The 16,748-nt window shown below is 36.9% G+C and overlaps 1 protein-coding gene across 1 annotated transcript; it reads right to left on the bottom strand.

Moving 5' to 3' along the window:
- Positions 1-2,786: 2,786 nt before the first annotated feature.
- Positions 2,787-16,452, bottom strand: LOC134790601 (large neutral amino acids transporter small subunit 1). The gene is made up of 5 exons (XM_063761453.1): positions 15,625-16,452; positions 9,975-10,193; positions 6,240-6,510; positions 5,517-5,841; positions 2,787-4,609 (listed from the first exon to the last, which is right to left on the bottom strand). Exons 1-5 carry the CDS (start codon positions 15,902-15,904, stop codon positions 4,217-4,219), a joined length of 1,488 nt encoding a protein of 495 aa, XP_063617523.1. The 5' UTR covers positions 15,905-16,452; the 3' UTR covers positions 2,787-4,216.
- Positions 16,453-16,748: the final 296 nt, after the last annotated feature.

The raw sequence follows: 16,748 nt of genomic DNA, 5'->3' as shown, positions 1-16,748 counted from the left end.
TATTTTCTAGTAATAGTAGGTATGAGGAAGTTTGCTTAATGTAATGTGATAATATGTTATTTATGTTGCATTAAGATATGTACATTTGTACCTATTTATTATGAATTTCTTTATTATATATGTACATAATTTAGCAAAATATGAACCCATTGTTTGGACGTAGCATAATACTCAGCCACTGCTCACCATACTTAATAGGTAAGTAGGTACGGGAGGGTCGCTACTCCCCGGCTTTGCACGGGTTACACAAAACCTTAACATTTTATACGACGACCGGTCTGGCCTAGTGGTATTTAAGTATTTGTATATTATATATATCGTTGTCTGAGTACCCATAACATAAGCTTTCTTGAGCTTACCGTGGGTACACACCTACACCTTCCTCAAGAATCACTATTTTGATGGCAGGTGAAAACCACATGAAAATCTGTTCCGTAATCCGTCGTATAAGGTATTCATGATAAACATATGATGTTTTAAATATAGGTAACCCTATAAAAGGTTATGGGCCCAGTACGCTTAAAATGAAGACATTTTCATTTTGCAAGGCAGTCAGGCCTAGGCCAATGACATTGCAAGAAATACAATGACGTGATTTTCATGGGTAATAGTTAGTAGGTATACAGGGTGGAAAGATAAGTCGGGCCCTGGAGGGAAACTACCTTAAATCCTTAAGCTGGCTCATTTTACTTAAAGGAGACATTCCTTTATTTTTAAAAAGAAACAATTCTTTGAATGCAGTTTGCATTCAAAGAATTTTTCTTTTTTTCTTCAATATGGCTTGCCAAAAAAAATCTTGAGTACTAAATATTAGATTTTATGGATATTTTGTACGACAGACGAGTGTAAGACCTAACTTGGAGAAATGTTATCATTAACATTAACTGTATCGACTAGTAGAATAAAATTGCGAGTTTTTATTTTTTTGAATTTTTAGTCGGTTCGAGTCCCGGGCGAGGCAAGCGAATTTTAGAAAATCTTTGAATGCAGTTTTGTTACTTTTTAAGAATAAAGGAATGTCTCCTTTAAGTAAAATGAGCCAGCTTAAGGATTTAAGGTAGTTTCCCTCCAGGGCCCGACTTATCTTTCCACACTGTACAATTAACAGCTTTCCAGAACGTAATAGGGTTATTTATGCAGTCTTAGCAATGTGAGTAATGAGCCACTGGACGGACGGATGGACACGGCGACACAAGTGACACAACATAGAACGAGTCATTGTTGTATTATAGACAATTGAATTAGAAAAAAAAATGGAAAACTGCATCTAAATATTTTCCTAAGTCGTGTAATTAAGCCTATTGTTAAATCTATATTTAGGTAGTTTATTAATCAATAGAGAGGATATTTGTGAAAAAAATAAAAAACAGACTTGGTGCGTCACAGCTACTCTAATCCTATGATAAAACTACCAGTAAAATATATATAAATTTGAAAACAGCTTCCTCGTCGGAACAACATTAAATGTTGACAATGTCAGTTTTAAGCTCTTTTGTTGTTGACATAGGAAGCACAATTTGTACAATACATGTCACGATTTGCGCGCCAATTATATGTGCTCTACTGACAATGAAAACACGTTTCGTTTATTTCCTGTATATTATTAATTGTACAGATACTACTTATTTCTTAAGTTTTTAGATTTATTAATTTAGAATAATTATGTACTGCTGTACATTTAGACACAAATATGGACTATGCGCGTTAATGGTGACTTTCGGCTTTCCTTGGCTCATAACCTGTTAGATTATACATATACATATACATATACAGCCTGTGGCCTGTAATACGAGCAAAAAATTAAACAGTAGGCTGTACTCCTCATACTAACCAACATTTGTTCAGCAACTTTTAAAAATAACTTGTGCTTTGATTTTTAATACACTTTAAAGTTTACTCTAAAACGCAATGTACTTATTGCGAGTTATGTTATGTTAAAGGCGTGACAAGCAACGTCAATCACAATGATATGGCGTGGCGATGGCGTCCATTGAAGATAATATTTATTTTGTATGAAATATAGGGACTCTAAATACTTCATAATTTTTAAAAGTTGTTGAACAAATGTGTCACTGTTTGAGGAGTAAGTACAATCTATGTTTTAATTATTTGCTCGTGTTACAGGCCACACCCGGTATTTATACTTACTTACGGGACAAAGAAATATATCACTATATTCACGTATATCACTACTAGAGGTAGTACAGCTACATCAGATGAACTTTTCAGCTTTGGCAGGGAAATCTTCCGAAGTTCCGAACCCTACACGCAAGAGTCTACAGCGAACTACTTCGTTCGCTCGTTCGTCTATTTGCTGTCTAGTGTCTATCATTTGAATATGACAGAGCGAGAAAGACGGCTAAAGAAATATTGGGGTAGGCCTTCAAAACAGGTGACGTAGTAAAAAACATTTTTAGTTTTTAAGATTAAAACTATTGTATGTAAGTTAATAGTCTGTATTACCGTCAACCGGGGTGAATAGAGATGGCGGGGTCAATACTAATAGTGGTAAAACACGGAAATTACATTTACCTGATAAATTCTTAAGCATTCTTACACAAATTGTATGGTATAAATAATAATTCTACAATAAAGCATGTTAATAATTATATTGCTAATTTGATACTATTAATGCATCTCAATACGGTGAAGATTTCTCTGGTATAGGCACCTCATGGACGCAATATCTATTTAATATTGTCGGAAAAAAATCTGTTACGTTTACGCGTTGCTACTAGTTGCTTGAAGAAACATCTATGCAAACACAAAAGAAATAAAAACACGGGTATGTTCAACTAAATTTATTCCATAAGTTAGGTAATCCTACGTTTATTTATATTATTTAATTTTATAGGACAATTTTCATATAGCCTTACGCGTGAACTGGGTTGTGATCATGAAACTGCTTATTCTTATTACCTGCTAGAACATTTATTGGCACTTAAAAATATAAGGCTTATTATTAACCGGGCAAGTAAAATATTAAACAGGAACTTTCATTGGGCATATAATAATATAATTTAGCTGTGCATTAATATTTTAGCACCAGTAAATTTATAGTAGCTTCAAATATAAGCATCATATTATTTAAAATACTGGCAGCAAAATCAAGCTATTCTACTCTGTTACACTTATTGTTATCAATAAATATTTTACAATTTTAAAGGCATTGGTTAAAATATGTGCCCTTATATGAGGGCACGGTCATAGTTATGTAAGTATAATGCAGTGTATTCTAAAAAAGAAGTCGCATACAGGTTAAATAAACATCAAGTATGGTGTGTTGATATCGAAAACGAGAGCGATATCAAAATCAAGCGCCGTCAGAATAATACTGAGCAAAGGCAAAGATATCAGTGGTCGGACTGCAAAAACTGCCAGGCTAAGCTAAGGTGAGGCCGACCAAGACATACGTCAACAAGTTTAATTTTGCTGTTATAATCCGTTTTTCTTTTCATTCTATTTTTCGAGGAGGTAAATTGTAGTTGTCACGTGGTACCACAAATTCCTGCCAACGTATGATTTAGCCGATCACTTTTTTTGTTGCCCTCAAAGGCGGCTATCCTTACCATACAAGTTTCGTTCTATTTTTCTATGAGGTTTTTTTGATGAATTTTTGTACCACTTTTTTGCCATTTGCGCAAAATTTTCCAAGTTAAGCCGCGGCCGACCAAGAGCAATTGAACCTACTAAAAGTCAGCTACCACTACAGAGTAGGCATTATTTTCTTTTATCAGGTACCACATAAACAATTGATGTTACCTATTTCAGTATATTTTAACTACACATCAGTTAACTCGTAACATATTCGATTACTCTAATTAATAAATATAAATAATATTGGCTACATTATATTCCTGTAATTAAACTGTGTTCCCCCAAAACGTTACGAGATTACTGATGTGTATTTAAACTAATACCGACTTAATTATATAGGTACCTATAGATAGGTTTTAAAATGTGATCATAATTCTACGAGTAAGGCTAATTTGAAAAATGACCAGCTAGGTTCACAACTGCACAGGAATTAGCAATTTTAGTCAATTTGTAACTGACGGAATGTACATACTTAATCCTAAGTAAACATATAAACAAGCGTAGCTACAGATCTTTTTGTATAACAGCTCAACATTAACTTAAAATAAATAATACAGTTCAATACGAACACAAATGCACGTAAAAAATAGATCACACACACAGTCAGTTTTTCGAATGATCATAATTCTTTCGAGTCTTCTGGTAAACAGAGGAAGAGTTTAGACGTAGCCGTGTTAAAGCTGTGTACTGCCTTGAGGAACCAGAGTGGTTTATTCTGCCATTTGATGAAAATGAAATAGACGGGTATGCCGAGTAGAGTGAAGGAAAGACCTATGGCGAGTTGCTTCGGGTGTGCGAAGCAGGAGAGGATTACTAGGAAGGTGCAGACAATAAAGAAGACGCAGGGCAGTATGAGGCTGACTCGGATGGGCCGTGTGGCCTGTGGGCGGGAGTATCGCAGCCACAGGAGGCCGGTGACGCTGCACAGTATGAAGAGAGCCTCGACAGCGGTCACCACCACTACTAGCGCTTCCACGTCGTTCCACACCAGGATCACTAGCGTCACCAGGCACTGAAAATAACAATACAATAACAAAACGGTGTTCCATGAAGATGACGGTGCGATGAAATAAGTACAGTTCTAATGCTAGATTTGCGTTTAAAAAAGCAACGCCAATTTGACTTTTAAAAAAAAACCTAATGCCACCTCAGATCTCAGTTCCATGCATTTTGTTCGGTGCTTAGAGCTTCTGGTCAAAGTAACTCAACTCCCAGCCCTGGGCAATGGAGGCGTTGGTCCCTTTTTTCTTTCGTAATGACATCTATTTCAGTTTATAACTCAACTCAACTCTCTGTTGTATGGACACGAAGGCCAATTTGAACTTACGTTTTGATATCAAAATTATGTATTATTGTTATCATTCGCGAGTGCATTTCGATGACGAGACGCACGACGAGACCCACGAGCGTAACATAACAAATTGCTTACGTATATCGAGATATTTTATAGCATCTTAAATACTTGTAATTCACGAACGCGACATACCTACATTTCTGAGTTTCTATTATCCACACCTATTTACTTTCTCTAATGAACGTATTGTGTTTATATTTTTCCGTTCTGATGAAAATTATATGTAAGTGGATGCTATGTTAGGGTAGTATTCCACCTATCAAATTTCTTGGTCCAATGTGCATTGCGTCTCACTCTCTCACTAAGCAAAATATGAGAATACACATTGGACAAAGAAATTGGACAGGTGGAATACAAACTTTATGTAAAGCTAAGTGCCGATAAATATTAATAATTGAATTTAACTGGATTTCAGCATAGTGCCTGTTTATGTAATACTTGGTAATTAATTACTTATACATAGTAATTTTTCAACAGCTACCAGATTTACGCACTTATTTTCTTTCATTTAAAAATAATATCTACGTATTTATTGCCTACGTGTGTCTGTAATAACGGTTCTTACCATAAATAAAAGCGAAGGCACAGGCGTTAACCTCTTCACATCAATGAGCGATATCGCCAACGGCAAGTTTCCGTCCCGAGCCCCAACGAAGAAAAGACGAGACGATGCATATATAGCTCCGTTCAGCGAGCCAAGCGTGCACAGCGCCACGAACAGCGACATAATCCAGCCCCACGATCCCAGGATCTTGTCGCTGAAGGTGATGGCCACGGCGTCCGACGACAGAATCTCGGCGTTGGTGAGGACGGCGAAGAATGCCACGTTGGTTAGGGCATACACGGCGGTCACGACGGGCAGCGATATGCAGATGGCACGGGGGAGGTTTCTGGAAAAATGAATTAAATCTTAAATCTAAACAAAGCCTGAAGCAGACTGTAGATTTTAAAGTGTCATGTATCACTATTTAAATGCTCTGTATATTATACAGTCTATTCTGGGTGTTAAACACCGACTTCTGGCGACACACAAATAATGACCCGGTTCGAAAGATCAATAAAACTATAAGGTGTTTTTGATATGAACATATATGATACTTTTTGTGTTACCTATAGTATCTGTCTTACTTCGTGTTAATTACTGAGGTAGATTAAATTAATTTAACCGGTTCTTTGGCAGTCATGGAATGTGGATTTTCACCTAATTATAATTACTATACGTATACGGCGCTGCAACAAAGAAAAATTCCATTCGAAGCATAACATTTTAATACATAAGGTGACTTACTTGTAAGGATCCCTTAATTCTTCCGTCACGAAATTTAAATAATTCCATCCTGAATACGAGAACAAGCCCGAGTAGAACGCGATGGCAATTTCGCTGGCCCCGGTCTTGGTTCCTTGCATCATGCCCTCGAGGTTCTCGGTGTGGCCGTGGAACAGGTGCACCAGGCTGGCCAAGAAGATGAGCAGCAGCGCCAGCACCTTGGCGGCGGTGAACGAGTCTTGCAGCCGCGTCACCCATTTCACGTTACCGCAGTTAATAATTGTGAGAAAACCTGGAACATTGAAATATTAAATTAGTTTAAAAAATCTGTGTAAATAGGTAACAATTGGGACGCTAGGAGGATATCGCAAGGTATGCATTCTGGGCACATACACATTTGTTTTATTTTTTCATCGATGATTATGGTTTATTATGAACTATGGAAGTTGTCTAGCGATTTTTCACACAGTATAGTATGTAAATATCCTAACATAATACATATTTACCATATTTACTGTATAGTAAGGCCACAGATGTTATGAGTGTTACCACGATACATCTGTCCCTCGGCAGCTGGAAACTGGCTTAAGGTCAACCGGGCCAAAGACGTCACCGTTTTTTCAATATTTTTTATTCTCCTTTAACTCCAAGTTATGATATATTTCTATATTTTTTAAGAAAGCTTCCTCTTTACCATTTAGCTAGATTTCAACAGGAAATAATATTTCACAACAGTTGATATGAATGAAAAACATGTTTGTAAAAGACTTATGGTAAACATGTTTATGCACTTGGAATATATTTATAAAGTTAGTAAATATCTACACTACTCATACTCATAAAAAGGAGGATACATTGCATGTGCATGGTCATTAACTACGTGGTAAATCGTTGTGTTTGTGAGTGACTCTTTGGGAGTTGGCCTGGTGCGAAGTCGGTGGAAGGGGAAGTGGTGCTGATTGTCACAAAAATCTTATGGAACACCGTACTTTAATGCTAGCGGCGGCCGTCTAAACTAATTTTACTCCATAAGATTTAACGTAGACAAACCCACAAAAGGAGGGCAGCACCAGTCGTGCATCTATTAGCGAATTATCACAATGGAGTTTTCCTTAACGTGGATTGCTAAATATCCTTTATCGCCGGGTGCTAGGGCAGTAATACTGGGCTCGGACAAGTGCCCTTACGCAACTGTGTGTTCGCCAAGATAATTCCGCATAAGTGTGTGTTAGCGCGATGCGGGAGGAAGCGCCCATTATCCTGTCAGCCGCAATCAGTGCGACCACCGCCGAGCGACAACGCGTTTTAAAGACGACTGTCCCTCATTGACGGGAACAGCGGGAAATTTGCACGTTGACTAATTACCAGCCACCCGAGGTAGGGTTTTTTTTTGTCAAAAACAAATGTCCTAATTGCAATAGAACTAACTGCATTGAAGCAATGCAAAAGTTAGAAATGAAACACAATGTCGGATAGAGCGAAGCTATCTCTAATAGAGGATAGCACAATTCAATTGACAGCATTTTCGATTTAATCAAACATTCCGTGAATATAGCCAGGGGAACAGGGAAAAGTAAAACTGACAACGGGACATCACTATGCAGTCACGAGGACTGGACACCTCGATTGACGATGACCGATGCCTCTTCGCGTCACCAAGTACCTACTATACGTCCGCTGGACACTCCCTTTATAACACCTACAGCGTCAGCGTACGATTCTACTATTGTATAAATTACATCCCGTAATCTGGAAATAAGGATGTGTTAGTCATAATATAAAATACATACTCGCTTGACCTAGACCTGGTCAAATTATTGATATATGTTCAACGTTAACATGGCATCAACGGATTGTTTTGGAAATATGACATTTTAAGTGCACTATTTATATTTTCCAGGGAAAAAACGTTACATAGATTTCACAAGGGTATATATAAGAAGTCACAAAGTGCAACGAAAATTCTGTCCTGGGGGCACATTCGGATTTTCAAAGCTGCATACCCACCAAAGTGATTCCGGTATCATTAAAGTATATCATCGGTATCAATTCTATATAATTTTCAGTAGGTACTTAGTATCTTTTCCGGTCTTACACTTGTACAATTTGCTTACGTAAGTAAGAATGAAATTCCCGCGTATTTGCAGGTTCATCTTTTAACCGCCAGACTCTACGTCCCACTCGCATATTGGGAGGAGTAATCGAATTAAGTTCTTCTACATATGCTGGATGGTTGTTTTGTTTGTCCTAAAAATAGACTGATACCATACGAATAAATAAACTTCAACATGACCATGCATTTTTGTTTTTGCTGCAGTTGAACATGACGCGAATTTAGCTATCTCCAAATATAAATCTGATTTATCAGTTATCACTATCAGTCAATTCAGTCATTATCTGAATGTTGTATACCAAATAAATAATGTCCAAACTTATTCCGAGGCAGCACAACCGGTTCGCTGTAAGGGGTATCGATAATAACGACTCGCCCCGTGGTTACGATCACAATAAGTGTATAGGTTCCAACCAACAACTCTTGCACTTCTTGGAATGTCGATCCATGTCTCAGTATTTAATTACGTGATATTAAATTCATCTGTCGGCGGCTGTGATACTTCTTAAAGGGGAACACGCATTAAATTACCGGTGTCAGATGGACCAGTTTATGGACCTTTCCTTTTGAGATCGGCTTGTCCTGGAATGTGATGAGCCAAACGTGTTCTCTGTATATTCTGCACAATATACTTTTGCAGGTCAGTAATAATGCTGCCTTAGTACCTATTTATATATAAACTTGCTTCCAAATAGAGTGAACTATAATAATAGGAGTATCTCTCTTAGAGTAAATTCACCCGGTATACATTTTATATGGATATTGCAACTACACTGGAGTTTTGGGGTTGTGCACAAATCACGCGAAGTGTTTTCGGTTACATTTTGACCCCCACTCCCACTTGGTGATATTTAGTGATATTTGGTGAGGTTTTTGGCTACCCCTCTCCCTCACGTGTATTATTTTGATTTTTTTTCATTCAACCTAATTTTAAGATAAATAGTATTTTATACAAGTAAATCTTGTTTATTTTTCTAGTTTCGTTATGATTTGGCTATTTTGAAGTGCGGAGACAGTGAAGATTTAAGCATGTTTAACGAAAGCGAGAAAAAGTATCTGCTCATGTGGTAGGTATTTTTTCTTAGTTTCGTTCACTGTAGAAGAATACACGTGAGGTCTCCTAATCCCCCTTCTCTCCCAACGTGATCAGTCGTGATTATGTCGTGACCATACACAAGCCCTTACAACAAAATTAACAATAGGAAATGCGAATTGGCTATAAACTAGAACAAAATAGTTTCTGATAAAACGGCTACAAGCAAAGAATAAACGAGTTCTTTTTCTTATCGAAATATGTTTAAGCAAATGCAAACGACAACCATTAAACGCTATATTGTTGGCTAACCCAGGCTAACCTATGTAAAGAGTAGCAATAATATAATGTAGAGTAAACATGTATTTTTAACGCGAATCTTCCTTAATAATTCTTAGTTAATAACCTTGGTATAAATAAATGTACCTAGTGTACCTACCTATCAATAATAAATAAATAAAACGACTTATTTCTTTAATTCTAAGGTATGCTTAATGAGGTTCTTAAGTCAGGTAACCAAGTAAGGTGTGACGACTTGACGACTTGTCCAGAATAGGTATAAGAGGGGATAAAGACGAAAAAAAAAGCTACCAACTACAAAACTACTTACAAGTAAGGACTGCAGCTATAAGGCTGGAGGCGGCCTTGGGAACTTCGCAGACCGGCCACAAGGGCTTCAGTATGTTCTCTGCGAAGGTGATGGCCGTGATGGCGTTGGCCGTGGGCACGAGGATGAAGAGCGCCACCCACAGATACAGGAAGCCCGGGAGAGGCCCGAAGGCCTCGCTAATGTAAGCGTAGTCTCCCCCGGACTTGGGGATCATTGTTCCTGAAAATGCGACAAATATATTAAAAAAAAAATAAGATGTCTTATATTAGTAAAGTTTTTCTTGAAATCATCAATTGTTTTTTTGTACACATATAAAAAAAAACCCAACCTTTTAACTACAAAGGTATAATACTAATAGATTGTTAAGACGAAAGGGGGCGAACGCTTCTGTATACAAACGTAGTCTCTATTTTCCTTTTTGGATATTGACATTACTTAGAAAATATTTATACGCAATTTGATGTGTGTTGATCTGCTGTTGAAACTATTGATTTATTTACTAAGTATCTATTGTTTTAAAATGTCGTTAGGTCTAATAACTAGGTACCACTGTACCTTATAAAAAGCAAATAAAAAAGGATCGTGTAAGAAATCGAGTCACTAAACATTTCTTTACCTATCACTGATGAAATGACATGGAAAGATGGAAAGTGACTTTTTAATATAAATATTTATAGATGCAAATAAGCAAATATGTATGGCATGCCATTTATCGTATAACAGTAAGAATGTCTAATTTAATGACGTATTTTTCGTAGAATGTTTTATAAGAATTACTCTTACTGTCAACGAGTGTTTAGAGGTGGAGCGCGGTAGAGATATGTAAATAAACGATGATGAATGTATGATGGGTAAACAATGTCATTTGTTTGATAAAGTACAGAAAATAATATATTTTTGATAAATTTTATTTGGGTAAATCTGGTAATTTTTTTAAATGTCGTTATATCGAGTTAAGCTAATAAGTAGGTCTGTACTACCGATGACCTCCTTAAAGCAACTTCCCGAGGAATACAAGTGGCAATACATTGGACGAATATAATTTAGGAAATTGGATCACCTTTCACGATAAGAAGAATAAGTAGGTACCTACTCAATTAAGAAACAGTAACGGCGTCAGAATGAGTTCCATTCATAAAGTGGGAATGCACATTTGCAGCTTGCTGAAACCTTTTCATGCCGTAGGTATGAATTGTGACACTTCTGCTAAGAATAGCGTATTAATCGTCAAAGAATTGTTGTACTTTATTGCTTGGGACCGGCCTACAAATAACCGGCTGAATTGATCTTTTGTATTCTTTGGATGTTCGACCGAGTCATGCCATTGTTGTCTATTTAAAGTCTGGGAAAAGCTTTTAAGATTTGTTTAGACGGGTCCTCATAAAGCTTAAGTACCTACATTTATCTAATTAGGCATCGTAAATATGATCACACATTTATTCTAGTTTTTAGAAAGTCTAATTGGATTGGATAACGGAAAATAATTATGAATAACATAGGTTAACCTTTCTGGAGGTAAGATTTCTGGTAGGCTTTATTTTAATAACTTTCAACTCGCGGTTGAAATATTACCTAAATATATAGCAAAATATTTAAAAATAATGCACGTTTTTAGCCCATCGTTAGCCAATTTAAAATGGCTGATACGATCGGCCATATGCTAATTTCTCAGGCCTCCAAAAAAATCTTGTGTCCATTTTAAGTTGTACTTTTTTTAATTTGTTTTGGAAAATCCCGATAGTTAATGTGTACAACTTTATATTTCAACTTTATAATATGCTATGCGTTATATGTTATACGGCACTATCAAAATTACTTGCAAGTAAAGTCTAGCAATTTTTTTTGTGATCCTTCAAAAGTTTTTTAAGATTACATTTGAAAATTTGAATATCTGGGAGACCAAGCTTTGCTCGGAAAACATAGAAAAACTCAAAAATGCGCGTTATCCCAGAGATAATACCTAGCTAAGTAGCTAGATCGATTTTTCGGGCCCGAAAACTCCCATTTTCCCATTCATCGAAATCGTTTGAGCCGTTTCTGAGATCCCCGAAATATATATATAAATAAATAAATAAAGAATTGCTCGTTTAAAGGTATTAGATTTGCGATAAAAAATAATAATATCGTGTTTTTAAAATCGGTTTAAAAATGTCTCCACACGATCTTTCACGGTTTGAAGACTTAAAAAACCTTGTTTCCTAAGAATATACTTACAAAAAACGCTTGGAAAATTAAGAAATTATACAAAAGATATATTTTTAAATATTATTTTTTTACGTTTTTTTAAACAGGAATTGGTGTGCAATATTATTTCTAATGATGTGCAATATTGTCAAAGACACCTTTCATGAATATTACATAGCCAAATTAAAAAACCAAAGTAGACACATTTTTGTTATAGTTTGTTATGATAGCATATGATCCGTCCGTCTCGACCCGATGTAAAATTACAATTAAAACCATATTATCAGAGAAAGTTGTGTAAATTAGGATCCGCACGAGTGTTTGTATAGTTGCTTTATCGGTCAAGATAAATTGATATGATAGTGATCGCGCGGCCAGTGTAAAAAAAATGTTATACCTATAGGGGAGATGCGGATAAGTCGGGGATGCTAAGGTTAAGGTAATAAAACAACCGGATAGTTAAAACGGGGTCAGTGTTATTTATTAATCAAAATTTAATTACTTATTATAGTTTTATTTGGCACAGTCTTGGACTTGGTAACTAATCATATGAAAATTTGAAAATTACAATTATCAAAAATGGAAAATACACCATCTTACCCCACATATGGGATAAGACGGGATACTAAAAATAGGGCAAGATAGAGACAGAGGGTAAGATGGAGACTAATTCTCTTCATAGAAAAAATATATCAAGACATCCATATCTTCGTCGTCGATTTCAGCACAAGCTGTGTGGGCCCATCGTCCACACTACTGACACCCTACCCAGTTTTCCATAGTTTTAGGTAAGAATTGTTTTCATTATTCCAATGTGAACAAATTGTATCTTCTTGTGCTTGTTTTCCCTTCCCTTTTCCTTTGCCTTTACCGTTACCTTTCGCCTTCTTAGTCGTGTTATTATCAACAGCTGGTTTCGTAGGTCGTTTTCTTTCCTCTATTTCTTTTTGAAGCTGCTATTCGATATCCTGACTTTTTTGCCAACACATCTTCGACTGCTTTTTCATAGCTTCTTTAGACCTTATTGTCTTTTTTATATATTTTCGTACTATTGTACCATAATACCACTGTTACCTGAAAATCAACTAATGCTTGCAATATCACGAAGATTAGGTAAGCTCCATCATGCCTCGCAAATTTTGCCCCGTCTTGCCTTCACTTCCATAATTTAGCAAAAATATTCTTAAAAAGAAACACACCAAACTTCAAGCATATTGACTTACGCCACACGACAATTAATCTAATAACAAATACGTAAAATCTACGTTAATCAGGCATTATTACTTACGGTTTTATAACAAATTGCTCAGCTCCTAAATTAAATCCCAGCTAGTGACATCGGGCTGATGGCTATTTGGGAGGGGCATCCCGTTGTCCATAACGATTCGTTAGTGTGATGTCTAGTTTCGCCTATGTGTGGGGGGCTCCATCTTACCTCGTGTCCCCGTCTTATCCGTATCTCCCCTACTTGTAGGTTAGGTAGGACCGAAATAATAGGTATGTGTGAGCTGCCATTAAGGCCTCTACAGACCTTGTAACAAATAGCATGCGATTTTCGATTCCTAATAGCCTCACTGTAGGTCGGCGGTCGGCAACCTGCGGCCCGCGGGCCGCATGCGGCTCGTGAAACTGTCACTTGCGGCCTGCGAGCCTCTCTGGCTATGTAATATTGAGAAACGACAATGTCTGATAAAGGCATAAATATTAACAAAGTGCGGCCCGCATCAACTTACTCATCGTTAACTACGCTACTAAAACTACGCAAAAAAAGGTTGCCGACCGCTGCTGTAGGTGAAAGCTCTGCAAATAGTATAACGACTAAGAAGAAGGTGAAACAAATTCAACCGATCGATCAAATTGCCTCAATGTAACGCAAATTCTGATTTTTTGCAGACTTATTTATGATGTTGGCCCAATGAATAATACAAGTTTGTGACTTCGAGCGCCGAACGCAACTTTGTCAAATATCGAAAAACCCGCGAAAATGTCGGTTTTCTTTTAGATTTGGGCGATTATAACCCTAAAGGACTAGTTTTTGATAGTGATAGAGACAAACTCATTTTTTATATAAAAATATATTTACTACATATATATATTTAAAAAAAAATGAGTTTGTGGTGAAATGACAAAACACGTCCCCATTCTTTATTCATGTTCTCCAACATATAACGAAACCAGTAATTAATTATCAATTATTTTGAACATGTCTCTTCTCAGAAATTAGAAGGTTTGGTCAATTTTCAGTACTTTGAAGGCCATTTTCTCCTAACAGGTTGAGTTTAGGCAGCTAAAAAAAATACGTGTCCGTTATTTTAGACTACCTACTCTATAACATATATCAAAATAAATCAAATCGGAGTCGGACAGTTGGGTACCCTTCCTTGTAAGTAGGTATATTACATATGCTGTCCCTGACTGGACTTCGATTTGAATTCAGAGTGGATTTGGTTTGGAAGTTAGTAAATATGTATGCTGCTGCTAGGCTGCTGGATTAACATAGGAATTTAACAAATGCATACTAATACCTATTATAAATGCGTACGTAACAACTCTCTCCGTCTATTAGGTCTCTTATTAGGCTCTTCACGCACTGCTGAACCGATTTTGATGAAATTTTGTACGGAGATAGGCCCGGGAAACCGGGATAGTTTTTATCAATTATCATCATCATGCCATGCTGACGAAGTTACGAGTAGAAGCTTGTTGTTATTAAATTTATTAACCTGCTTTTTTGAAATCAATAATCAAGTAACTACTATTAAGTATTTCGTATTTTTTATTATTCGATTAGTTTACCAACTATTTTTAAACCGTATCGAATTGTTTTAAGTACCTAACTTTTATTGCGGTGTTCTTATGAATACGACTCTACAAATATCTTGAAACAAAAACCGTAGCATAGCGAAAACTAGAAACAATTGGTCGAAATTACATCAACCCATGTTCTGGGCGGGAAGTAAATACCTTAACCAGAAAGCCAAATAATTTAAAGACTTTATGTAGGTAGGTAGGTACCTATATTATAGTTCCTATTAAATTATACTAGTTAAGTATCATAATAGTAAATTACTAATCAAATCAATGAATAATTGCTCCATAAGGAAACTCGATGGTAAGGGAATCCTACCCTACTTATATTTAATTAACCACATTGGCATATTATGAGGCATGAATGTTGTAGCGTTAACATAAAACACTGTGACGGTGACATTAAATTACCCAGTTAAAATTGTATTAAAAGCACGTTTGTAAGTAGGTATTTTATTAGGGTAAGTACATACAATTACATTAACATATTAATAAAAACTTTAATTTCTTAGACAGAGTTCGGTTTTGCGTACATTTACCTACATTAACAGTCTGTTCCGATCCGATATCAGATTGACTCTAGAATTGGAGCTTAGCGATGTAAACAATGTAGATAAATAAGGTCAGTGTATACAATAAATTATCAGCATTCACTCACCTAACTCCCCGTAGCACAGAGCCCCGATCATGGAGAGGAAGCCCGAGAGGATCCAGACGATGAGGGCCATGCCCTTGGAGCCGGCATACTTCAACGCCATTTTTGGCGACACGAAGATGCCAGAGCCCACGATCACCCCCACGATAATAGCCACCCCGTTAATCAGGCCCAACTCCTTCTTCAAGTGCAGACCTTCGCGCGACCCGTCAGCATCTCCTGACTCTCCGCCGACCTCCATCGCCTTCGGTTTCAGTCCTTCCGAGGCCGACACTTTCGCCATTTTAATAGTTTAATTTATCAACAAACAAATCAACTCTTTAAGTATCCGAACACGTGGTTACAGCGTCGCGATTTTAATCATAATTATTTTTTCTGAAAAACTGAGCGGCGTCAAGCAAACATTGCATCACCCGGCGCGGGCCGGACGGCGAATGAGCGGGAACCACCACGTGCGAACGACACCATAAAAACGCCATGAATTGATAAAGTAGCGGTCAGGCTTTACCACAGCTGATAACACGAACATTAATGATTACTACACACAATGTTCTATTTGCAGGTTAAAATATGCAACACATTAAAAGTTGTAATAATCCACTCTACCGTAAATTCTACAAAGGCAACAAGAGATCGATTGCATTTTTTAAATTTGTAACTTGTACGTCAGGACGTAATATTTGTTTAGTTATCAGATGAAAATGCACGTCACACGAACGTTCAACGTTACGCACACCTACTTTACTATTCCATTAAAGGTTAGCAGTAACCCCACTAAACGCGACCGTCTACCGGCGCAGGATGACTCAATGCGTAAAATGTTTTATGTGATGCGGATGCTCTGTGAAAATATGTCTTGTTACATAGTCATAGAGCTGAGAATAGCAGCGAGCTTCATTTTTGTGAGTTCTCTGCCAAGTTTGAACAACTGGTTTTGGTTGATCTGTCTCTGTCTGCCCGTACACTCATTTGGCATAATTTCTACGGATAACTTGGTCATCTGTTCGATAAGCGATAAGGTGTCTGGGGCACTAGGGTCTTGATCACGATTGCACGATAGAGCTTCTTTAAGATCGAAAATAATACCTACTGTGGCATCTTCAATACAGGACATGAGCGATTTCATT

The sequence above is a fragment of the Cydia splendana genome, chromosome 5 (genome assembly GCF_910591565.1).
Source record: "Cydia splendana chromosome 5, ilCydSple1.2, whole genome shotgun sequence".
Lineage (NCBI taxonomy): Eukaryota > Metazoa > Arthropoda > Insecta > Lepidoptera > Tortricidae > Cydia > Cydia splendana.
This window is presented reverse-complemented; position numbering and strand designations above follow the sequence as displayed.